Here is a 26,967-nt window from a genome sequence, read left to right as displayed (position 1 = left end):
AATCTAACTCAGATGGCAAGTTTGTAGTGCAGTGAACTAACCACTGCGCCACCAGTCCACCCCGTAGCCGCACTTAATTCTGGATGAATTTTGCCCAGGTGTGAATTAAGCAGCCACAGTCCCATGCTGGACAATTAAGGTCACGGTCTCCCAAGTTTACCAATTAAAATAAATTGCCTCATTAAAATGTGAATCAGGAAATAAATTACACAATATTATTTCATTATACTGAAACCATTTTCCAGGAACAACAACACCATTAACAACCTATCAGCAACATCACATCAACAGCATTATTCTGTGACAGAACCGATTCCCGTGCCTTAATCGTCCCGGCCATCATCATTAATCCGCTATTAAGCAGGCAGACTGACGTGTGGTAATGACACAGCGGTGAATAAAGGGACAACTTTTAAATGGGTGGAACGGACAACGGGCGAAACGGCACAGAGTGACGGGAGGGGAGGGCAGGGAGGGAAATGGTGACACTGGGCGTTACCTTACCCCTCCCAGATGGCTGGGGCAGGATGAAGCCGGGCAGGACGAAGGCCCTGGCGCTGCCTCCGGTCGTCGCGCGAAGTTCGGTAGCCCCGCACGTGGTGAGCGACGCCACGAGCATGATGAGGTCGCGCAGCGTGTCGCTGCATTCCTCCCCCTCGCAGTCCTCCAGCCTGGCGGCCAAACAACCGGGCAGCCCGAAGGAAAGGCTCGCGCGCACGTAAAGACAATGATCCCGCGCGCAGCCTCTAATTGGCTGCCGGGACAAGTGCTGTTAGCGAGCAGCTGTTCAAGTCAACCGACACAAAAACGGCCGCGAACGCTCGCGAAAAGAACGTAAAAGACACGAATGTGCCCTACGTAGACTGCATAGACTCAAAGTGAAAGCGCTGTTAGTGAACATGAGGGGGTGGTGTGGCCAACGCTACGTTACATCGTCCGTGCGAACCGGTGATTTTGCTTCCTCGATGGAAGCATAAACCGGGGGGGGGGGGGTGGGGGGGGGCACCTGAGGAGGAAGTCGGTGAGGCCCTGGTATCCGTGGCAGTCGGCAAAGTCGTCCATGAGGATGGGCGAGGCCTCGCTGGAGTCGCGCAGGAAGCACACGAGCCACACAAGCATCTCGCCCGCCTCGGCCGCCGACAGGTCGGGCGTCTTGAGCGCCGTGTGCACGCAGCGTGCCACGCACTGCTTCTCTGCTCGCCGCGCGCGACGCGCAAAGCACACAGAAGGCACGCGGCCACACGTCACTGTGTACGTACGTTGAACGTATTTCGCGCCGTACGTAGCCGACCGTGCTCATCGGAGGCGCGTTGTGCATCGGCCGCTTGGTTGGCGCTCCTCGCGGCTCGATGAGCACGCTCGTCGCAAGACTTTGAATAACATTTTTATTTGAGTGATGTCGCTGTGACGTCAAACGGGTTTCTGCAATGGAGCCCACGGGTGTAACTTTAGTCTTATTATTAACAGAGCTTCAATCTATTGTCGTTTAGCTTGGGACACATGCCAGATAAATATATATACAAAAATTATTTAGTTTTTATTCAGATGTTCTTTCTTTTATATCAAAGGAAGAACATTAATATCAAAGAAAGAACTTCTCACAATTTCCGGAAGACAGGACATATATATAGCTTGGTGGTGTTTCATTCTTCACCTGAGGACGGCTGCTTGCGATGTGACCGAAACGTCGTGAGAATTATTTTATTATGTTTTATTTTTATTATTTTATTACTTCCCTTCTACGTGACTTTACCGAAAGAACCAAGAAGAGGACATATATATGTCAATGCATTGTCTTGAGTGGTGTATTACTACCCAACTGAAAAAAAAATGACAATAATAATCCTAGGAAGACTTAAACATTTCCCAGGGAAATGACCTCAACCTCAAAAACAGGACAATCTTGGCAAAAACCAGGACAAGTGCTGCAAGGATGCAAGACCGGGGAAGGGCCCAGCCAGAGGCACTCACCATGGAGATATCGGATTACGTTGTTGGTGAGGCCGTGGCGCGACACGGCACGCAGGACGTCACCGGCACTCCTCCGCCACGCCAGGTTATGTGGGGGGCACCAGGACGTGGCGGCACCGAACAGCAGCGCCAGATCGTCCTTCTGCACCAGCTCCTCCGCTGGGGACGGGTAGCGGCACAGCCGGACCAGGATCTGTCGCGCACGGCACCCGCCACCGTCAGCGCGATCGGGGGCAGGCAGCTCTCGCACACTCGCGCGTCATTTTATCTTAACATTTGAGAGCAGATCGAGACGATATGTAACATTTTACAAAACACCTTTGAGTAAGTATCATGAAACAAAATCAGGGGATAATATGGTGTGTAAACGTTTCAGTGTTAAAACGACACAATCCTAAAAAAAAAAATTGTAAAGAAAGACAAAAATTTACTCTTGAAATATCGTATACTTTTAGAGGAGGTGATCACAATATTTGTTTTATTTTGGTTTGAATGAGATTTTTAATGTTTCGTATTATGTTTGAAATGTGAGATGCAAGTAAAGTGAAATTAAGGGTTAACCTGGAAAAAAACCTGATCACCCACAAAATCTTATTGTCCAGAAAATAAGCTTTCTTTCAGAGTAGGCCAAATAAGTGAATAAAAAAAATTACGTACATTGTCCATCTCAATTGTTATCTGCAGCAATGCTGTCATTGAATTGCCACATCAAAGCATCAACGTGGCTATGGTATTTTTGAAAGTGACAATGATTGCGATGAGTGAAAACCATAGGGGGAAAATAACAATTCTCACACAAAACTCCCAGTTTCAGACGCAGTCTTTAATTTCCGTACCCTGACAATATTCCTATTGCTTTTTCATTGACACTTACACCCAGACATCGCACCGCACTGGAACCACTTAAGCAAGGCACCTGCGGGTTTCTTTAACACCGCTCTCACCAGTAACTCCGTGCAAGCCATCCCCGTACTGCCAGGATCCTGCGGGTGGCTTTAACACCGCTCTCACCAGGAACTCCGTGCAAGCACTCCCTGCGCTGCCAGGCACCTACGGGTTTCTTTAACACCGCTCTCACCAGGAACTCCGTGCAAGCACTCCCCGTGCTACCAGGGTCCTACGGGTGGCTTTAACACCGCTCTCACCAGGAACTCCGTGCAAGCCCTCCCCGTGCTACCAGGGTCCTACGGGTGGCTTTAACACCGCTCTCACCAGGAACTCCGTGCAAGCACTCCCCGTACTGCCAGGGTCCTACGGGTGGCTTTAACACCGCTTTCACCAGGAACTTCGAGCAAGCCTTCCCCACGCCGTCAAGCACCTGCACAAAAGCGTCTGGAGGTTGACCCGCTTCTCCAGGGCGACAGGGTCGGGCCGCGGGTCGCCCTCCCAGCGGCTTGCGGGCGGGAGGTCGAAGAAGAGGTACAGACACTTGACGAGGGTGGAAGGCAGCGACATCGTTGTCATGCAGTCCACCGTTTTCTGCGAAAGCCGCATTCGTTCGACGATCAGTTACGTGACATCCATGGGCCCGATTCTCATACTGCTTGAGAAGGCCTATTTTTTTGTGCAACGTTGTGCTTTTATACATTTTGTTGTTGGTTATTTTTTAGACTTGACAAGTCTGACAAAAAGGCCCTTTCTCCATAAAATGGGCATCCAGCCTCTTGCGCGAGAAATAAAATGGTGCAGCTTTTCACATTTTATTTTCCATTACAGTTGGGTTGCATCCATTAGCCTGCCTGACCCTCCTCCATCGTAGCAACTGTGCCAGTTTATATGAGCAACAGAGTGAATGCAACCATCCACCCACGCTCTGTTTAATAATACAATAGTGCCACGGTGCTTTGCCAAATAGAGCCTTAATTTTATGCAAAACGTCACAGAAATGCACGTGCAGTATGTTTCCAGTACATGTATCATAAATACACGGGCGCAAATGCAACTGCAGCAGCAGCAGAAACTGCAGCAGCAGCAGCAACTGCTGCAGCAGCAGTAACTGCAGCTCCCTTTGATGCTGTTAATCCTGCATAATGCACATGCATATGCAGTACTAATTACATTCCTGCATTTCCCATAAATATGCTAAATTCCTGTTGATATGCAAATTCCTTTGTCAATGCGCCCAGCTTATATATATGCTCTAAGCCCGTGTGCTGTTTCATTCAGACTCTGTCGCCTCGACGGACCTGGTTTTCACCTGAGGACGGCTGCTTGCGTTGTGGCCGAAACGTCGTGAGAATTGTTTTATTATGTTTTATTTTTATTATTTTATTACTTCCCTTCTACGTGACTTTACCGAAAGAACCAAGAAGGCAAATGAGGAGTTTAAATTTATATATATTTTTCCGTGCAGGAAACTCGTCTGCTTTAGAGAAAAAAATCTAGTGTTGATCTTAGCAGCCACAAGGTGTGTAATTCTTCACAAGGTGTGTAATGCTTCACATCAACGGCAAAGGGGGGTACATCACTACACACCTGCCAACCATGATGAGTTCAAAGCCTTCACTAGATATGATTTCCCAACACCCAATAATTTTGCCAACACCGAAACATTTTTGATACTTTTAAACCGACACATTAAAAAAAATCGCATCTGAGCATCAACTAAAACAAGTTAGGCTGCTGTGAGGTGTCGGCACAAGGAGAATGTGTGAGCTCATTCTACCTGCCCTGTTCCAGACAAGAGGTTGATGGTTGTGAGAAGCCTCCAGCCTGGGTTGTCATCCTCTCCAATCGTATCTTCCAGGAACTCCACAATGGCACGACTAGCTGCCTCTGCAAGGTCAAGCGCGGGTGAAACCATCAGCTTTGAGATGGGGGGGGGAGCTCAAGGGGAGGTCTGCAGTATCGAGAACCTTTGAAAGACAAACGCACCCCACGGCAAGATGTGGTCCAGCCTACCACAAACTGTTACTATGTGGACATCCTTTCAAGGGCTGCTGCTGCTGCTGTAGGTTATAGATGCGTGCGGTCAATAATTTAAAAAGTCAATTAAACACGTAGGCTTTAGCGACCAATATTATCCACAATAGAAGTTTTTGGGTTAGATCGTATAAATATAAATGTGTCGTTAAACCCGCCATTGCCCGACGCAGTCAATTAGTAAGGTTTGACAGGTAAATAATGTCAATTCTTTACTAGTACAGCACACCGGTGTTTTTTTCACGTGACAACCCTTACTAGTTGGCTGTGTCAGGTGGTGACGGGTTTAACGACGCATTTATATTTACACGCTCTAACCCAAAAACCTCTATTATGGATAATGAAAAAGTCACTTTTTTAACACAAAATCACTATATGAATTTTTTTTTTCTTCCTATGGACAAGTTCAACTGGCTATAATTGAAGGCCACCTTCCAAAAGGCACAACCCCGTGAGTCTAAGTTATTGTTTTGAAGAGGCAAGAAAGTAAAAAAAATTAAAACAGTCTCAAGTACACGCTTGAGTATGAGCAATGCACTTTCGAAACTGCTGCGACATCGTTGTTGATTCCTTGAAATGTCATTCCCATACTGGGTGTAATCACAAACCCGAAGCACACTTTGGACAGTCGGGGTATGCGCTCCGCTCTGCGACATGTTTTGTGATTCAGCTGGCTGGCAGCCACAAAGGTGGCACAAACCCAAGCAGGGCATCTAAGTGATCCTCTGGTATGTGCCATGTACTCGCCCCAAGGGCAAAGAAAAGGCCAAACGTATCGGGACAAGTTGCGTGCAACTTTTTTTCGTGAAGAGCACGTGGCATGAACATTTCTTTCGGTCCACATTCACGGACCTGTATATGTGCGTGGAATTTTACTTTGAGCACTGCAGAAAGTAGAAGCTGCTACGATCGCCACAGAGATTTACACAATCCGTCTTGTTTTAAATTCCCCAATTCGGCCTGATTCTGCAAAAGAGTTACCATGGCAATGCGCTTATACATCTTAATGAGGGTCTGTGTAGTGGTCAAGTGAGATTAGCATTTCAAAGGGGCAACAAAATCCATCAGCAATATCTGTCCATGAAAATCTCAAGACTTTCTAAATAATACATTTGTGCATTTCTCCGCAGCATATTTCCGAAAGCCATGAAAAATCTTGAAAAGATCCTGTCACCATAGATAACTTAAATTATTTAACATGTAACCAAACTGCAAGTTACTGGTTTGGGAGGTTTATAACTCAACTAAGTAAATAAACCCACTGCGTGAGAATAGATACATATAGAGTCCTCTGATTGAGAGTCATCTGATATAGATAGCGTCGTCTGATTTAGAGTCCGATGACACTCAACTCTGAGAGACAATGACGGGTAAATTGTTGTACAGTACTGACCAATGTGCTCTTTACTTGCACAGTAACACAAGATATGCGCACATTTAATCACATACGCCAGGAACAGTGAATTTCCCTTGGAGCAAAAAACAAAAGACAGCAGCATACTCTTAGTTTTTTTTGGTAAAGTGACGTAGGTAAAAAAATAATAATAATAAAATAATAATACATGAAAATAACTCAATTAAATTTTATAATAAATGAAAATAACTAAATTTAATTACATTTAGTTGTTTAATAAAAATAATAATAAATGAAAATAACTAAATTTAATTTAATTAGTTTCATTTATTATTATTTTATTATTATTTTTTACTTACGTGACTTTACCGAAAAAACCTAAGAGTATAAATCCTTGCAGTCTTAGGTTTTTTCGGTAAAGTCACGTAGGTAAAAATAATAATAATAAAATAAAAATAAATGAAAATAACTAAATAAAATTTAATAATAAATGAAAATAACTAAATTACATTTAATTTAGTTATTTAATAAAATAATAATAAATGAAAATAACTACATTAAATTAAGTTAAATTTCGATTTAAAGCTTTCGTGACTTCAGGGATTCATCGTCTTGGTTCTTTCGGTAAAGTCAGACGCTGTCTTCCCGACAGACCTGTTCTTCACCTGAGGATGGCTGCTTGCGTTGTGGCCGAAACGTCGTGAGAATAATTTTATAATGTTTCATTTTTTAATTTTATTATTTCTCTTCTACGTGACTTTACCGAAAGAACCAAGAAGATACATTAAGTTATTTTCATTTATTATTATTATTATTTTCATACGTGACTTTACCGAAAAAACCTAAGAGTAGGAATCCTTGCAGTCACGAAAGCTTCAAATCTAAAAGACAACAGCACCTCGAGAAATAAGCTGTGGCGAACTCAAGGATGTTAACGAGTACCACCAATGCACACGGATTTATGATGAGGACTTAATTAAACCTTGGAGCAGCTGTTCGAAAGCTCTGGCAGCTGTGGCCAAAACAACACGCAAAAGCTATTTCTCCAGATACGCGTCTCTTAGCATGACATTTAAAAAAAAACAGAGAAAAATTTAACTCATTCGTCACGACCAGCGTGCACACACCACGCACTGGGACAGCACATGAGGTGTGTGCGTGCGCATTATGATAATCCTTCCCAAAATTAAGGTGACGTTAGAGTATATTTTTGTTCTTGAAATATTTTAAAGCAGACTGACAAAAAAATATATTAAAAAATTGCCTTCGCATTGCTTAAAAAGAAGTTAATCCTGTATCAATATCATCCTTTGAAAAAATTTGTAATATTTAGATTTCAGTAATTATGCATGAAGATAGACAAACTTCAAATCTATAGCAATCCCAAAGAATGATTTCAATGTCTTAGTGAAGTATTGTCAAACAACCCCTATGACCCGCCAGCGTGCCAAGATACTCATCCAGCAGTGACGTGACAAAGGTATGACGCCAAGAGGCTCCGAGACACCAGGAAAATGTAACCAAACAGCTGATCTAGCTGATGCAACTTCCCATACATTTGTAGTGACATAGAATTAGCTATGTAGTAGCATAGCGCTGGCTGCTGGCGGGGTAGGGGATCTTCAGCTTATAGCAGGCCAGGTGATACACCAAGAGGGGGATCTAGGGGAAAGGTCACGCAAGGGACACACGGGGAACCCGCCGGTAGGTTCTAGAAAGGGGGTGTGGCTGGGGGCGGGGCTGGGGGCGGAGCCAGGCCACGCTGGCAGCATAAGAGAGACCCAGAGAGGGGACCTCGGGGCTGTCGCGTGGAGTGAGATCCCCATCATGCTGCTGGAGGAGTCTTCACCTTCGTCTACGTCTTCACCATCTCGGCGTCGCCAGTCAGGCAGTCTAGCCACTGTCCTGACCGGGAGCCGTAGTCGACTGTAGACGGATTATTTGGAAGTGTTAACCCGTCGCTGCGTGTTAATAAACAGTGCCTCCAGCTCTTAGTGTCTCCGATTCAGGCACTACACATTGATAGAAAACACATTTGCCCCAATTTCATTATATAAACCTGGTTGCTAGACTGACTAGCCTGCTTAAATCTTGACTTAAAGCTTTCCTGACTGCAGGAATTAATATTCTTTGGGTCTTTCGGTAAAGTCACGTAGGTAGGTTGATAGAAAATAACAAAAAACTATGATGTTGCGATCACAACACAAGCGATCATCATCAGGAAGAGGGGGGGGGAAACTAAACGTGGTAGTTTTTTGTTATTTTCTTTCAACCTATATACGTGACTTTACCGAAAGACCCAAAGAATATACACACACCCTATTTTGATATTTAAAGGCATTTGTGTAGCATCCCCCTGATGCTGTGCAGTGTATCTTACACAATAATCTGTTAACTCCCATCTCTTGGTGTATCACCAACCAATCTGGTTGGTGCTAGTAACAGAGCTTTTGTTAAATTATCTCCATTAGTGTTAAAAAAACCACTGTCCATTACAACGTTGGTCATGCTCTTCATCGTCTGGTTTCGAGACAGGCCTGAAAACATGGCTCATTTTGTATGGAATAATCAAAATAAAGGATGGCTTACGAGAAGAGCATGTGGTGTGGTGGGCGATTGAAGGTGGTACCATTAATAGCTAGTCGAGCATGGTGCGAAAATGGGTGAAAGATACTCATTGAAAAAGCCTTAAAATGTTTTCAAGAGGTCGTGGGTTCAATCCTGATCTTCACGCCCCGCTGTATATTTGGAGTTTGCGTGTTTCTCTCTCCGTGGTGGTCACGTTGATTTTTCTCCAGGTCCTCCGGTTTTTCCCTCCACATTTAGAATCAACACGCATTTAGAGTATTTGGCTGCTATAAATGTCCACTTGATGATAAGCCACTTCGTTGAGCTATCATTTGTGGCCAGGTCGCTTCTGAAAAAGAGCTGTATAGGTCAGTGGGCCTTACCTGGGAAAATACAAAAATATCTCAGTTCGGATAGTTAGCTTCTTGGAATTATAATTATCACCCGAGGGACAAAATATTTGATACCTGTGGACTTGTTGGCCGCGCGACGCCTGATTTCGCTCACAGCGAGCCTGGACACCTGGGAGGTGAACTGCAGGAGGCTGGGGAAGCGCTCGCACACCTGGTGGGGCGGCACCCCTTCAAACACCTGCGAGGAAAAATCAGAAACGCTCACAGCCTGTCGCCTCGCTACTTACTCCGGCCCACCTCATTGGGATTTCTATGGGACCTTTTTTGTCAGTATCAAAGGTCCTATAGAGATACAGGGTGTTTTAAAACGATGGACCCGATTTTAAATCGCTATATCTCTGCAACCACGAACCGCCCTTGAATGAAACTCTTACCACTTGAAAGGGCGGGGCATAGAGTTACAAATGATTGCCGTTCGATGCCTCTCCCAGCACACAAACAGCCCCTAGCCTCAGTAATTCGCAAGACACACTGCCTCAGCGTTGGATTGGTAGCACGGGACCCCAAGACTCGGCGCTACACTCTTAGCCCCCAAGATCCCCAGACATCACACCCTGCGACTTTTTCTTGTGGGGATACGTCAAAGACCGTATTTTTGTGCCACCATTAGCGAATAATCTGGATGACCTCAAAATCAGAATCGCGGCAGCGGTGACTTCAGTGGAAGAAGACACTTTGAGAGGCGTTTGGGACGAATTCAACTATCGTCTCGATGTTGTCCGTACAGCAGGTGGAGGGCACATTGAGCATTTATAAAATGGTTAGTAAAGCTTGATAACTCATTAAACCGTTTGTAACTTTTCGTGTAATTTTAACATGTTGCCATCGTGAAATATACTGCTTTGAAATTGGGTCCATCTTTTTTAAACACCCTGTACAACTTCTCAACCTGAGCTATTAATGCTTCGATGTTTGCGTTGCCTTTGTAACTGTTTGCCTTTTGGTTTGTTCTCTGGTTTAACGCCGGTGGTTAAAGAAGGCCATGAAGAAGGCTGTCTCTACTTCTTGGTTTTTTCGGTAATGTCACGTAGGTGAAAACTAAATAAAAATGAAAACAACTCAATTAAATCACGACGTTTTGGAAGCAACACAAGCCTTCATCATCAGGTGTGACTGCTCCAGCAAAATTACTGTAGCGTATACAATTTTGTACGCTTTTATACGTATTTTATACGCTACAGTAATTTTGCTGGAGCAGTCACACCTGATAACGGAGGCTTGTGTTGCTTCCGAAACGTCGTGATTTAATTTCGTTATTTTCATTTTTATTTTGTTTTCACCTACGTGGACTTTACCGAAAAAACCCAAAGAGTATGGATCCTTGCAGTCACCAAAACTTCAAATCAAGGCTGTCTCTGGTGCAGGCCAATCAGTTTCAAAGACAACGTGTGTATTATCAGAGAATGTTTGTTTACATGTTTTGCCACAAGTATATGTGATAGGCTATCTATTTTGTGTTTGGACATCTTAACACCTATATTCTTGGTTCTTTCGGTAAAGTCACGTAGAAGGGAAATAATAAAATAATAAAATAAAACCACAGCAAGAACATTTACTTGCTGTGGTTTTCACACCTGATGATGATTGCTTGTGCTACAATCGAAACGTCGTGAGAATTTTATTGTTTTATTGTATTATTTCCCTTCTACGTGACTTTACCGAAAGAAGCAAGAATATGAATCCCTGCAGTCACGAAAGCTTTAAATCGAAATCTTAACACCTGTTTTATTGTCATAAAGGTTAAAGCCTATTCTTAATTTTTTTCTTTCCTGATAGCATTTCATCATATAATGCTGCGGATGTATTCAACTCGTAAGGATGAGACCACGCTTCAACTTATCGATTAATATCGGTTCTTAGAGCTCACAAATCACTTGCGTGAGAATAGATAAGTTTTGATTCGTATACGTTGTAAGTGATGGGTTAAAGTCTCCCCTGCAGCCATGGGAGGCATGACCAAGCATGGCAATGTTAAAGAAGATTAAACAAATTATGCAATCAAACCTTTGAATCGCAATGATTCTTGAAATCGCTGGAAGAGGGGGTGAATGGTTCCACACCCCCACATTTTGTGTATGAGGTGTTCTTGAGAAGCGTAACATCAGATCACTGTGACCTTCTTTAGCATTCCATAATCAACAAAATACCATCCGTCAGTAGATGCATTCATTACAAATTCGAACCTAATAAAATATCCAATGTGTTAAGAAAAATGAACATTCAAAACGAATTCTTTTTTTTTCTTTCACTTGTAACACTGCACTAAACACAATCTATATATCACACACCACAACAAGTACAGTACTTCGGACAGGCACTCTAAAGTTACAGCAGAAACGAGGGCCGTAATTACTTATTTATGTGCATTTTCCTGCCAGCTCCCCCCTTGGCAACCTCCGCATAAGTCCACTCTGTCACCAGGCCGCGGGCCACAGGAAAATCCGAGGCCCATCGCTTCGCCCGAGGAAAAGCGGCGCGGCGGAGGCAGAGCTGACCTTGTTGAAGAGTGGCAAGGCCTTGTACAGCTTCTCCTCCTGATCCCTCGGCGAGGAGGCGGTGGGTGGCCGTCCCGCCTGGCACAGCTCTGCAGCCAGCCTGCGCAGCTCACGAAGCCCCGGGCAGGAGGGCGAGCTCTCGGGCGAGGCCTGCTCCGAGTGGGGCTGCGCCGGTGGCGTGGCGCCCGCCGCCGAGCCGTTAGCTGGCGCCTGCTGGCCTTCCTCCGAGCGCTGCCTCCCTCCGCTCATGATGCGCCGGAACACAAAGCTCATCGCCCCACGGCGTCCTGACCCGGTGGCGGAGGGGGGGGAGAAAGAAGGAGGGGCAAAAACCAAACGAGACAAAATGAATCGACGGCTTCCAAGGCGGGCAGGTGCAATCCTCCAGGGGTGTAAAATTGGACTGGCACCACTTCACTGAAGCCACCACTGGAGCAGATATGGCCAACTGCACGTGTGAGCCGTGGGTCAAAGAAGGTCGGGCTGAGAAACCCGATGGGCTGCGAAACGACAGCACGTAAGGCTAAGCGTGTAAAATGGGACCTCGTTCAATATCGTCAATGAATGCAAAAGCCATCTCAGTCTTAACCTATTTTGAGGACATTTTCAGAAATTGTTTGGGGCAGATGGCAGGGGGTGGGGGGTTATAGTAGACATTGACTCATTTAACAATGAACTAAATAGCATCAATATAAAGCAACGAACTAATTATACACTTAGTCATCACACTTGTCTTCATCCTCATGACTACTTGCAGCTGTTATCGACTTGTCTACCACCAATGTTTTCCTTGGCAATACGAATCTCACACCTTTTTAGACCTGTTGAGATTTGCTGATTTTCTCTCCTTGAGGAAAGCTGAAAGTGAGATTTCTCTCCCTTTTGAAGGGCATTCGTGCCAACAAAAAATACAAAGTACCCACACACACACATACTCAAACAACTTTAGCAAGCTTGTTTTTGCCTCGTAATACTGCAACTCGTATGCTATTTCACGATTACTTCTTAAATAATTAACTTAGAAATGCTCAAGTAATCTGCGAATATGAGATGAGATTGGCAACAGTTATTGCAGTCTTCATTGGTTTATTTGTTTTTACGTTTTCTACACGACTGCACAACTATTGCCCAAGGGCTTGGATAGAGAGCAGATAAGTTTGACCTTTAGAGAACACGGGAAGGGCTCATGCGTCGGTGTTCATTGTGCAGCAAGACATCCTATCGAGTGAAAGTTTGGTTGTGTGGAGTAAATGGGGACCATTATTTAGCTCTGCTTACAGACATTCAAGATCTCGATGCGCGCGTTCCATAAACGCAGAACAATGCGTTCCTCTTGTGCCCCCAGGGAAACGAAACACTGTAGCAAACCAAAGTTCTATCTCCCGCGAGGCACCCCGTTGCAACGTTGCATCTTGTCAAAACTTATCACGATGCGATAAGCCGTTTGAGCATCTGTTGATCGCAACGTGACCAGGAAAAGCAACGGAAGGCTCATTACATTTTTTACCGCAGAATGTAAAGTGGGCGAAACGTGTTGTTTTTGCATGTGGGATACAGTGCGTGTTGTTTAGCAATACCGACCACAACAAGATCAGCTGTCTTCTCCTTGAACTTTCGCAATATTATCCACGAGACAACATAAGTGACTACGTGCCATCAAACTCTCCCTCGATCATTTCCCCACTTTGCCCATGTACATTTTAATAACGTAAAATAATTGTCATTTACTGCCCCTATGCCAATCTACTGCTAGATGAAGGCCCCCGCAGGCATTAATGTTCTGAGGGGTTGTTTGACCATACATCATTAAGGGGTCGTCCATAAATGACGTCACGCGATTTTGGCCGATTTTTTACCCCTCGTCACACGGCGTCACAAAAAGTCAGACCCCCCCTCAAATATGACGTCACAAAGCTCTGCCCCCCCCCCCCCCCAAAAGTCATATTTCCATTTTGAAAATAAAAGATGCTTCAAATCGCTTTAAACTATTGTCATTGTAGCGCGTATTTGATGTGGCGCTGCACTCTGATGTTGTAGGAGAAAACACGTATTAAAAAGGAGGCGTTGGAAAGCTGAAATTTAGCATAACATTCACTTGAAAATATTCAACGTCTAACTAAAACTGCAGATGTTCAGAATATGATATTGAAATTCTCTTATAATTATAAAATATTAAACCTAATTAAAACTATAAAAAAAATACTTGAAACTTTGTAGTAGAACGAAGCAAAATGGAGAGTACAATTTATAACAACCACATATTCATTCCACGTAATGAAAAGCCCTAAGAAAATAATTAAAATCAAAATATTTAATAACAATCATTCCCATGGAGAAGCAAAATGCTTCTTCATGGAATAAATAAAAGGTGACCTTAGTAAATTTAAATAATAAAATAGTTAATAATGAAAATTAATCAAAATTAGTGTTGTTATAACAATTCCATTGTTTATATTTATTTAAATTTGCGCATTTTGATGTGACGTCACATTTCTCAACCCCCCCCCCCCTCGTCACACATCGTCACAAATGTCTGACCCCCCCCCCTCCCTCCCTAGGTGTGTGACGTCATTTATGGACGGCCCCTAACGTGCCGATAAGTGCAGGTTGGTGAAGTGGGAGTGGAGGGGCAGTGGGGGAGGGGGTAGAAGGGCCCAGGACAAGTTCAAATCTCACTTGCCACAGACGTGAGCTGTGACCGGGACTTGATGACAAACTTATGGGGGTTCAGAGTTTAATGCTCAAAGGGGCCGTTCATAAATGACGTCACGCACCTCGGGGGGGGGGGGGGGGTCAGACATTTGTGACGAGGGGGAGGTTTGAAAAATATGACGTCACATCAAAATGCGCAAATTTAAATATATACAGACAACACGTTCTACTTAATTAAATAGACTTTTAATAAATGTTTACTCCTACAACATCAGAGTGCAGGGCCACATTAAATACGCACTACGATGACAATAGTTTAAAGCGATTTGAAGCATGTTTTATTTTTGTGGGGGGGGGGGGGGGCAGATCTTTGTGACGTCACACTTGAGGGGTGTGTTTGACTTTTTGTGACGCCGAGTGACATGGGGGGGGGGGGGGTCAAAAATCGTCCAAAATCGCGTGACGTCATTTATGGACGGCCCCTAACCACTGAACGACTGCTTCCACCGCCTTTACTAAATATGAACATTTCGATTTAAAGCTTTCGTGACTGCAGGGATTCATCTTCTTGGTTCTTTCGGTAAAGTCACGTAGAAGGGAAATAATAAAAAGAGAACATAATAAAAAATGTTTTATTTTATTATTATTTCCCTTCTACGTGACTTTACCGAAAGAACCAAGAAGATAAATATGAACAGTAAATAGTTAAATCGGTCCTCATTTGGCACAACAGGTTCACGTGACAAGGATCACAAAACGTGGCAGCTGAAACCAGTGGGAGACCTGAACGATATAATCCCAAAAAACGGCGCGAGCGAGCATACATACATGGGATCGTCACTTTAAACGAGGATTCCGAACCCCACCAAATAGTGTAAGCAAATGGAACGTGTTTGCCTTCGTGCTTAACCAAATGCAGTATCGATGTCACGTGGTACGCTCTCTGCCACGGATCATGGCGCTCGCTCGCTCGCTCGCTTCATGGTTGGGTTCCTCTTTGAGGAACGTGGTTAGCGACAGCCAAACGCCGTTTTCTTTCGCTCAGTGAGGCAAGATCGAGGAGTACTGTACAACTCACGTGTGGAAGGTCCTAACGAGATACGATGGAAGCCAAGTCTTTACCTAGTGTGCTGTTGCACAATGTGATTCACTTGCCGTTAGGTATACAATGGCTTACCCTCCATAGCCATGTCATTGCCATGAGTCTATGTTGCAGTTCGATACAAAAATGTATTATTTTAGTCTTCCTTGTTTACTCTCTCCTTTGTACGATTCGTCACGTGTTGTCCGATTTGTACTGGTCTGCTAATTCCATTATCCCAAATATCTCATTTTTATATTATTTGCAATCACGATAGAGAATCAATTCTAAAAAGCACTAGTCAAAGCATGTGTCCTGAACGTAAAAATGGGTTTTAATGGCTGAATTTACGGCATCGTTCCTTTCCCACTAACCATGGTGTCATGAGACCCACATGAAACTCTGAGCGTGGTGCCTGGGCATGGGGCATTGCAGATTTCAAGCCACGCGTACACCTTTAAAAAAAGTTAAAATAAGCTGCCATGTGCAAAGATGTGCAATGTAAATATTCACATCTACTGCGAATTCAAATGACTGTATACCAGTAGCCCAAATAACATCAGGTGGTACGAAACTGCCAGGGTTTACTCATAATTACATGCAAACTCAGTGCCAGAAGTATACAATTACAACAGTGATGCAGTGCATTAAGTCAATGCATTAAATATACATAGGCCATAAAATAAGCAGCAACATTAGGCCCAGTAGTGAAATTTTAAACAGCCAACTTGACTTCCAAAGAGTTACTTCCCAAATGCTCTTACAGAATCGTGGTATGTTTATTTCATAAACTAGAATGCACAACACTGTTTTTAATTTAATTGTCAACAAAATGGTAAAAACAACGTAGGAGGAAAATGATGCATCAATTAATTAGTCAATATTAAGTTGATGATACACGCATCGAATTGTGTTTTCTTTGTATATCTTGAATGTAACAGATTTACATCAGTTCTGCAGCCACTAGAGGCATTACCATTCACCACAATAACAATAATTGTTTAAACATATATCTAAAAGTATGACACTGAATCATGACACCCTCACTCCGCCAGAAAAGAAGAATTGAATGTGTGCGTGTGCAAGCCAGCATGATGAATGTATAAACTATAAACAAACCTTCACAAACTGAGATTCTAGAAAAAAAGCACTTTTTATTGGATGATACAGAGACGCTCTTGCAATTTATGGTGAACAAGGGTGGAGACATTGAATTGTCATCAGTACTCTTCATTCACTCTGCAAAGCCTCATGTTCCTGCATTGGGATGTCTGGCCAATTCCATTAATCAATGTTTGGCTGCGTGTGGGAGGATAGTAGTGGAGTTCCCGTTACTTGGAGAGAAAACAACCCCAAAGCGTGCAAGGGGTGACAATCAGTGTCGTCATCTCCTGTCCACCTTGCAGCCCAAAGTTTACAATTCCTAGGCAAGCCCTTGTGGTTACTTATTACAGGAGGGCGTGGGTTCGATCCCAACCCTGACGCCTGCTGTATATTTCGAGTTTCCGTGTTCTCTCTTTCTCCCCGTGGTTGCGTGGATTTTTCTCGGGGTCCTCCGGTTTTTCCCGAAACACATTTAGAATCAACATGCGTTTAGAGTATTTGGCTGCTATGTTTACACATGATGATAAGCCACTTTGTTGAGCTATCATTTGTGACCAGGTCGCTTCTGAAAAAGAGCTATATAGCTTAGTGGGCCTTACCTGGTCAAATAAAAAAAATGTTTAGTTTACTTTTAAACCCTGATCATCATTTGGGATTAGCCACATTTAATGACGATTTGGTCATAGATCACCAACTGATGACCTTAGCACCCCATTGAGACATTCAGCATGGCCACTCCATGGGTGTCCTCCAGTGGGTAATGAGCTCATTTGAATTTCAGAAAGCAGAATTCACAGGAGGAAACACAGTCTGCATCGCCATCCATCAAATACGTGTCGCCCTCACAGTCAAGGCCTGGACACTATGACGATACATGCAGCACGTAGCCAGCAATTGGGGTCGCCATTAGCATAATAAATTACCAATAAGCATTGCTACTCGCTCCCCATTTGCTCCTCAATTTTATACCGCTGCACAAGAAAGAAATACAAATAATGCTTCCAAAATCTACACTTAATCCATACAGCCTACACTCTGCAGCAGTGTAATAGTCGCAGTCGTTAAACAAATCAATGTTCTTCAAGATAAGCAAACACAAATAGCTCACAATCAGTCACGTGCAGTGCCGGATAATGGATCGGAAATATGCAGTGGTCTGCATTACAAGGGCCGATGACAGGGAAGTGGTGATGGGGTCGTGAAAGCCACACAGAAGCCCTTTAAAATCTCATGGCCGCTTGTTCATGGCTGCTCCACGCAGGCTGATGAAGCTGAAATACAGCTGTGGAAGTGACCTCAAGGATGCCAAATACATACCGTACAGGGTTGGAAAAAAATACAGAATTCCAATACTTGAATATGTGACAGAGCTAACAGTCTAAAACACAGATCATCATCATCATACGGTCATGATCAACAACCATAGATAATTGTCAAAACAGCTGTTTTTGTCATTATCACTGTAGTTAAATGCTCACGAAAGGATATATGACCAGATTTGTGTATCTGCTGGGACCAGGCTTAAGATGACAATTACATGTGGGATATGCAAAGCAGAAGAGGTACAAATAACATATCTTCCCTGGTCACAAAGGTTTTCCAACCAATCTTCCGAGTCCAGTAAAAAAAAACCTTTTATTTGTATCTCCAAACCCAAAATACAATTGGAAACGTTCAAAGTCCCAAGCAATGGCAGGTGGTCGCATGACAAGAGGAAGGTTATGTTTGCTGATGCAATGCAACACAATCCACACATGTTAAAGTTTCAACAGATTGTCTAAAGAAAACAAACTGAACACAAAAGCAATGCGGCAGGTGCAGTTAACTAGTCAAGGGTGCCCGACTACTGTACGGAGGTGTTTTATATATATAGCAGCAGCTGCCGGTTCGTTCACAAGGATTACTGAAACAACGCAATCACCGCCACAGTTGACCAGATGAAGGCGGCTGACGAAAGCGAGCTGTCATATAGCTCGACAGCAGTTTTGCAATCGACATGTCGTTTATGCACGGCTTCTTTCTCCTGCAGACCCATGTCGTGCAGCAACAAGGAGGCTCTGGAAAGTGCTTAACTCTGCGCAAAAAACAGCACCCGCCCAAACGCTGCAACTGAGATTTTTTTCACGCAGAAACATTACTCAGTTTAATAATGAATTACGCTCTATCGGGGGAAGCCTCATGGACATGGGAAGCCTCGTCTTTAGCAGGGATGTTTGTCCCAATTGCTTGACAGAAAATCTTCCTTTAATGTGCCCCAATCATGTATGGCCCTGAGTCGATCTGCAGAAAATCCTCTTGTACGCATGCCCATAGATCCTATTACCCCCACGCTTATCGGCGAAAAATAGGAGTAACTTGGATTTGGTGGGAAATTCTTATTATAATTTTCATTCGTGTTTGTCAGTGGGGATAAGAGTTAGCGGTAAATGATCTCAGAGAAATACTAAAAATATCCCAATTATCCACACTTATCAGCTGATACCAGAAGACAGAAAGTTCAGTAACTATTATTAGCGTTCATCCACAAACAACCACGCTTAGAACGGGAGTATGTTTTTGTGGCTACACAGGGAAAATAAAATCCACCATCACCGCAGATTAAAGGAGTTTTCACTGGACTAAATTTGTGTGGAGGAAACTGAAGTGCCCAGGACAAGACCCGCATATAAGTAAATTAAACTGCATTGCTTTACACGTGTAGTGACATAGCGCTGACTGTTGGACAGTAGCAGCAACTGCAGGTGAGCACATGCACGGGTATGCCGGCAGGGCGGAGGAACTGAGACAAGGGTCATGGTAGACCTCGTGTGGAAGCCCCTGGAACCCTCTGGAGGGTTCGAGAAGGGAGGCGCAGCTAGGGTAGAACCAAGCCGCGTCGAGGGGAATAAAAGCAGCTGAGAGCAAAAGCTCCGGGCTGCCGGTTCTGGGAGTGGACTCGTCTCGTCGTCGCTGTCGTCGTCGCTGTCGTCAGTCACTGCCCTCGTCACTGCCGCCTTCGCCCGGGCATTGCGCAGCCGGACAGTCGTTGGCTGTCTCGGTCGACGCCGTCGGTGCAACACGGGCAGGGTCGTGTCTAGGCCGGGTCGTGCGGCAGCGGGGTCGTGAGAGAGAGGAGGCCTGAGTGGTGGCGTGAGCTCGGCAACAACAATAAAAGGGCAGAGCGGTGCCTCCTGCGACCACCTCGTCTCTGGCTGTGTGTGCGATGCACGACACCCGCACGCACAGACGACACTACACACGGATAACATAACAGTACCAGATCTTCTGTACTGCCATATACATGATTTGCACCATTCCCCAATAGGTTAGTGGTGTCTCATGAATATTGAGACTCCATCTCTGTGCGAGCCACCAACCCAACTACAAGACACTGGAATAGTGTAAGGCATACACCACAGTACCTGGCAACATGGCAAGTTTACTGCATGGACGGTATTTGTTTTATGGCTTTATATCTTATGTCCATGCATAATGTGCACGCATAATGTGCGTTGCTTACCATACGAATAACCCGACCGGCAATGGATACCCATTGTCATTTATATGCATTCATTAATTCCCCCCCCCCCCACCTTTGCACAAGGGCTCACGTCATCACATCTATTCCTCTATTAAGGAACGAAACAGGAGGATTTCTGCACAAATTTGGCTGTCGCCTGAAGCTAGTTGTAATTACTGGCGAAAGGTCGTACTCAGATTGTAAATATTGTGGATTTGCTCTCCAACACAACGGTGTGCTGTACTAGTAACGAATTGGCACGTTCTGTTTACGTGACAAACCTTACTAATTGGCTGTGTAGGGTGCTGGCGGGTTTAACAACACCTTTATATTTACACGATCTAACCCAAAAAAACTATATTATGGCTTTATATCGCTGTAAGTTACCGCTGGGGGCACACGCCGGAGAGAGGAGAGGTCATCCACCAGCCTGCAGAGGCCTTCATACAGAATTCGATTGACAAAGGGCTAAAATACGCCGATACACTATTTTATACTAAATGACACAAACACAACCAGCTTCTTGTGCTTTGCTTGTTAATTCGTATAATTGAATGCATCCCGGTTATTTACATTTTCAGTGATTTCATATTGTGATTTCATATTGTGCAAATGTACACTCTACATGCATTCCATTATGCTTGTCGTAAGAGGATACATTATTCCTGGCAATCGAAAGCTATTCATGTGAACAATGAGCTATCTGTGCTTGGGTATATGCACAGAAAAGCAAATATTTATTCTATTTGTGCTTGAAAAACTGACAGAATGAATCAATGTGTCAAAATTATCAGAATAAAAATTGCACAGTGTGTGTGTCTCATGGAATGTCTCCAGCTTCGCCATCATCTTCCCAGACTCGCGGCAGTTTCTCTTTCAACGTGAATTAAAAAATGACTTGGCCAAACATCGCCAATGCAGGATCCTCCCGAAAAGGGAACCTTGTGAGAGTCATCGTGGATATCCTGAATAAAATAAATAACAATATTGTATTTTCACTACATTATTATAACAATGTTTTTATATTTCACCAGATAAGGCCCACTGAGCTATATAGCTCTTTTTCAGAAGCGACCCGACCCCAAATGATATCTCAATGTAGTGGCTTACCATCATGTGGAAATGTATAGCAGCCAAATACTCAAAACGCGTGTTTCTAAATGTGGAGGGAAAAACCGGAGGACCCGAAGAAAAAAAATCCACACGACCACGGAGAGAGACGTGCAAACTCCAAATATACAGCAGGCGTCAGGGTCGAACCCACGACCTCCTGTATACTGGGCGAGGTAGTTAATATTTGCATAAAGAGTGAACACTGTACGGTTGATTCTCGCTTTGCAGACGACACATTCCTTGAACAGGAAGGTTATACGTCATAATGAAAGGAGATAGTAGTAGGAGTGATTCTACTTAGTTAATTGTGCAGTAGTACCACAACAATAACAATATGTACGTACGCATCAAGAAACTTCATAATGATCACGGAAGAATTACTATCAGTGGGCATCTGATGTCCCTCATACCCCGTGAGAGGTCACAAGAAGGCAATGGATACATAAGACTGAAGACGAGATGTAGCTATGCTCAAATTAGTATTTTTTTAAAAATAGGATAAGCTAAACATTTTTTTGGTTCTTTCGGTAAAGTCACGTAGAAGGGAAATAATAAAATAATAAAAATAAAACATAATAAAATAATTCTCACGACGTTTCGGCCACAACACAAGCAGCCGTCCTCAGGTGAAGAACAGGTCTGTCTGTTCTTCACCTGAAAAGGTCTGTCTGTTCTTCACCTGAGGACGGCTGCTTGCGTTGTGGCCGAAACGTCGTGAGAATTATTTTATTATGTTTAATTTTTATTATTTTATTATTTCCCTTCTACGTGACTTTACCGAAAGAACCAAGAAGATGAATCCCTGCAGTCACGAAAGCTTTAAATCGAAATTTAAAGCTAAACATTGTCATTTTAACCACAAGCGTCGATTCGAAAGCGGCACAAGCGTAATTGACCAGCTGATATCCCAGGCTCAAGTAAAACATTTTTTTTCTAGTAACGAAACATTTCCTGACAACACTGTTTGTGGGTTTATTTTTGTTGTACATTTCTCAATGCCACCGCATCAAGAATGTCAACACAAACAGAATCCCTTCCGGCAGCTTGCTCGAAACCATTGTTAAAGCGAGAGGTAAGATCTTGTGCTGTGCTGGGAGCGAGTTCGATACCGGCTCACGGCCACCATCTGATCCCAGGTCCTGGGTGCCTCCTCCCCTAGGTCGACTCGGCCTCAAATGATTCCTGGGGAGACAAAGGCGGTCGGGTGGCGTGGCGATGACCGCACTCGGCCCCATCTCGTATGCCGTTCGGGCTCACTGACATCACTTGTTTAAGGCTAAACGGGGAGGTGGTGGAGAGGGCCTTTTGTCGATGTGCGGTTGCCTGCAGGCAGCGTCAGTCATGATGCCATCACCATGATTCTAGCCACACACATACATACACACATATACATACACACATATACATACACACACATACATACACACACATACACATAGCTTTGTGTACAAACGCAGTGTGTGTTTTTATACACAAGGCTCTCTGATGACAGTAGGCAGCTGTCTTAATGCTTTATTGTGGTCGCTTTCGGAAATGTTGAAATTTTATGATTTTTTTTTCATATTGTCGTTGTGGTGGATTTCAGTTTTTGTTTTTATACTACTGTAGAGGAATATTATTGTTGTTACGCACCTTGTCTTCCCACCACATATTATTACCTATACATCATGTACTCTCTCACACACACACAGTAAAACTAACACACACTCTCTCTCTTTCACATATACACACTGGCTCTCAAAACCACGTGTACACTGTGGGCGTTCAAAAACACATGGACTGTACACACACTCTCACAGACACAAAGATAAAGATCCCCCGTATAGCCTTAACAGACTGTAGGGGCAAGTGCTCTTAGCGAGCACCTATAAAGGCCGGCATGGCACACGAGGGGGTGGGTGGCCAACACCACGCCCGGCCGCCTTTGTCTCCCCAGTGGCAATGTTTACACATCGCACCAGGTACTCATTTGAGGCTGAGTCTACCTGGGGGCGGGCCAGGGCCGGTTCAGATAATGGTCACTGATGTTGACCGTGAGCGGAAATCGAACCCGGGTCGCTAGGTTCGTAGCGCAGTGCGCTAACCACTACACCACCGCTCCCTACAGACTCACACACACACTCACTCACACACACACTCACACACACACTCACACACAGACACTGGCTCTCACACACTCACACTCTCTCACACGCACACAGACACTCACACACACTCACTCTCACACACACTCTCACACACACACTCTCACACACTCTCACACACACACACACTCTCACACTCACTGGCTCTCACACACTCACACTCTCTCACACGCACACAGACACTCACACACACTCACTCACACACACACTCTCACACACTCTCACACACACACACACTCTCACACTCACTCACACACTCACACACACACTCTCACACTCACTCACTCTCTCACACACACACAGACACACACACTCACTCTCACACTCTCTCACACACACTCTCACACACACACTCTCACACACACACTCTCACACACACACACTCTCACACACACACACTCTCACACACACACACACTCTCACACACACACACACTCTCACACACACACACTCACACACTCTCACACACACACACTCTCACACACACACACTCTCACACACGCAACACTGGCTGTCAGACATACACACAAACCCTTAACTCTTACACACACACACGTACACACACAGTGACAGCTCATCCACTGCAAGCCTTGGGGCAAAACATTAATGCCAGCCACGACGCAACACGGCTGCAACGCCACTCACAGCCCTCCTCCTCCTCTGGGTGTTCTTGCCTCCTATGTGAGGCAAGACGACCACAGCACTACTGTACATGGTGTTCCATGGCAGGGCAACACACACACACACACACGTCTGTGTATAGGCACAGTCCTGCAGAGATATCGTGTCGTGTCATGTCGGAGAGGCTCTCGTAGGCATTATGGCTCATTTACATTCGCATAAGGGGCAGCGTGGGGAGGCATTCATCCAGCAGTGGGTAGACACTGGCTGATGATTATGATGGTGGTGGTGGTGTGGGCGAGCATTATAATTGGCGGTGATGATGATGGTGGTGGTGGTGCTGACTGATTAGGAAGATGATAATGATGGTGGTGGACATGAAGGTGGTGGTCGTGGTGCTGACTGATTATGAAGATGAGAATGATGGTGGTGGACATGATGAAGGTTGTGGTGGTGCTGACTGATTATGAAGATGACAATGATGGTGGTAGACATGATGAAGGTTGTGGTGGTGCTGACTGATTATGAAGATGACAATGATGGTGGTGGACATGATGACGGTGGTGGTGGAGGTTGTACTGACTGATTATGAAGATGACAATGATGGTGGTGGACATGTTGACGGTGGTGGTTCTGACTGATTATGAAGATGGCAATGATGGTGGTGGACATGATAAAGGTGGTGGTGGTGGTGCTGATTGATTATGAATATGACAGTGATGGTGGTGGACATGATGAAGGTGATGGTGGTGGTGCTGACTGATTTTGAAGATGACAGTGATGGTGGTGGACATGATGAAGGTGATGGTGGTGATGCTGACTGATTATGAAGATGAGAATGATGGTGGTGGACATGATGAAGGTGGTGGTGGTGATGCTGACTGATTATGAAGATGACAGTGATGGTGGTGGACATGATGAAGGTGATGGTGGTGGTGCTGACTGATTTTGAAGATGACAGTGATGATGGTGGACATGATGAAGGTGGTGGTGGTGGTGCTGACTGATTCTAAAGATGACAATGGTGGTGGTGGACATGATGAAGGTGGTGGTGGTGACTGATTATGAAGATGACAGTGATGGTGGTGGACATGATGACGGTGGTGCTGACTGATTATGAAGATGACAATGATGGTGATGGACATGATGAAGGTGGTGGTGCTGACTGATTATAAAGATGACAATCATGGTGGTGGTCATGATGAAGGTGGTGGTGGTGATGGTCATAAAAACGATGGTGGTGATGGTGTCAAGCTGGTAGTGATGAGAATGGCAACGACGATGTGATGATGGTGAATGAGGTGGTGGTCATGATGAGAATGGTAGTGATGATGGCAATAATGGTGTGGGTTAATGATGAAGACAGTAACAATGATTCATGATGGCGATGATGATGATGGTGGTGGTTGTGGTTATGATGATCGTGTGGAAAATCGAGAAACTCGTAGACACAAGCTGATAATGAATAAGACACAAAGGCACACAGCAAATTCTACGGGGTACTGCAGATAGTGCAACTCGCGTGGGAGACGATACAGTGACTAAATATCACCATAGATAAAACATGATCTCGTACGGTACATGCACATGTAAGAACGCAGGGGGTGCATTTCTTATAATTCGTGCTCAGTAACATCACACTTGGGGGGGGGCAATATGCATCATTGATGTATATCACACGGGAGAGGGAACGAATTGTTACTGTACACACTCTAAAGAGTGCATGGTTATTCAAAGTGTAGTGTTGTAGCCTATGGAAATACATTGCGTGTCTTATGTCAAGTGTGTAAACAACGTGTAAGTAATGGATGTACACGGGTATTGTGAAGGCTACGTTACGTCTACTCTGCCGTGCGTAGCCTGTATGTGTATATATTGTGTATCCTGTGTGTATGACAATCTCATCATCAAAGACATCCATGGTTTATCCACTGCTGGATGAAGGCCCCCCCCCCCCTCCTCCTTCCGCCACGATCCCATCCCACTGCCCAAGACGTCTCTGGAAGAGTAGGCCAAGCGCCGTCAAGAAGAACGATGTGTGTGTGTACACGTGTGTGTGTGTATGTGTGGGTATGTGTGTACACGTGTGTGTGTGTGTACACGTGTGTGTACAACACGTGTGTGTGTGTACACGTGTGTGTGTACACGTGTGTGTGTGTACACCACGTGTGTGTGTATGTACAACACGTGTGTGTGTGTATGTACAACACGTGTGTGTGTGTGTACACGTGTGTGTGTGTGTGTGTACACGTGTGTGTCTATGTGTGTGTGTACAACACATTCAGGTCCAACCAGAGCTATAGATATAATTAAGAGGCACATACACACACATACGTGTTGTACACATACACACGTGTGTGTGTCTATGTGTACAACACATTAAGGTCCACCCAGAGCTATAAAGATTAATAAGAGGCATATACACACACATGTGTGTGTATGTGTGTATATGTGTGTGTGTACAACACATTAAGGTCTACCCAGACCTATAGGTATCATTAAGATACACATACACACGTACATCATTAACCTGTGTACGCGCAGCGGTGAAGGCATGACCCACTTATACCATCCCACACGACACACCAACACGTTTGGGAGGGGTGAGGGAGGAGGTCTCATTGCTTAGGGGCTCCCTCTGCCTAATACTCCACGTACGTCAAGAGACAATTGCGACGACGACGACGACGATGTAACAATGCTACAATGACAACAATGGCTTTTTATCCCCCCCCACCCCAATCATCTCCGCGTCCTCACCTCCTCGTCTGCTCCGTGTCTCTGGAGCCAGCGACGAGGCACCATCCCACAGGGACACACCAGCCAGCGACAGCCTCACATGTAGACATATACACGACGCATGTGTGACACACACACACACAGACCGCAAGAACTGGCGGATGGAAAGGCAGGAAGGAGAATAAGAAGATAGGAGAGGGAGGGAGGGACAGAAGGATGTGATGAGTGTGGGTTTTGCGCGGTAGGGGAGCGAGAGAAGGATGTGATGAGCGTGGTTGTTGCTGCGGGGTA

The 26,967-nt window shown here is 44.7% G+C and overlaps 2 protein-coding genes across 2 annotated transcripts in view; both read right to left on the bottom strand.

Moving 5' to 3' along the window:
• The window catches only part of LOC133350573 (WD repeat and FYVE domain-containing protein 3-like), a 91,766-nt gene extending 89,660 nt beyond the window's left edge, over positions 1-2,106 (bottom strand). Inside the window, exons 1-3 of the mRNA XM_061565052.1 lie at positions 1,972-2,106; positions 1,007-1,193; positions 505-671 (exon numbers count right to left, since the gene is read on the bottom strand). Coding sequence (XP_061421036.1) covers positions 505-671; positions 1,007-1,119 — 280 coding nt within the window. The 5' untranslated portion in view covers positions 1,120-1,193; positions 1,972-2,106. The remainder of the gene's footprint in view (positions 1-504; positions 672-1,006; positions 1,194-1,971) is intronic.
• Positions 1,411-26,967, bottom strand: LOC133350489 (WD repeat and FYVE domain-containing protein 3-like). The gene is made up of 7 exons (XM_061564829.1): positions 26,698-26,967; positions 11,724-12,010; positions 9,283-9,406; positions 4,637-4,746; positions 3,280-3,450; positions 1,991-2,164; positions 1,411-1,422 (listed from the first exon to the last, which is right to left on the bottom strand). Exons 2-7 carry the CDS (start codon positions 11,994-11,996, stop codon positions 1,411-1,413), a joined length of 864 nt encoding a protein of 287 aa, XP_061420813.1. The 5' UTR covers positions 11,997-12,010; positions 26,698-26,967.

Source organism: Lethenteron reissneri, chromosome 34 (genome assembly GCF_015708825.2).
Source record: "Lethenteron reissneri isolate LAM-NWPU_2019-01 chromosome 34, ASM1570882v1, whole genome shotgun sequence".
NCBI lineage: Eukaryota > Metazoa > Chordata > Hyperoartia > Petromyzontiformes > Petromyzontidae > Lethenteron > Lethenteron reissneri.
This window is presented reverse-complemented; position numbering and strand designations above follow the sequence as displayed.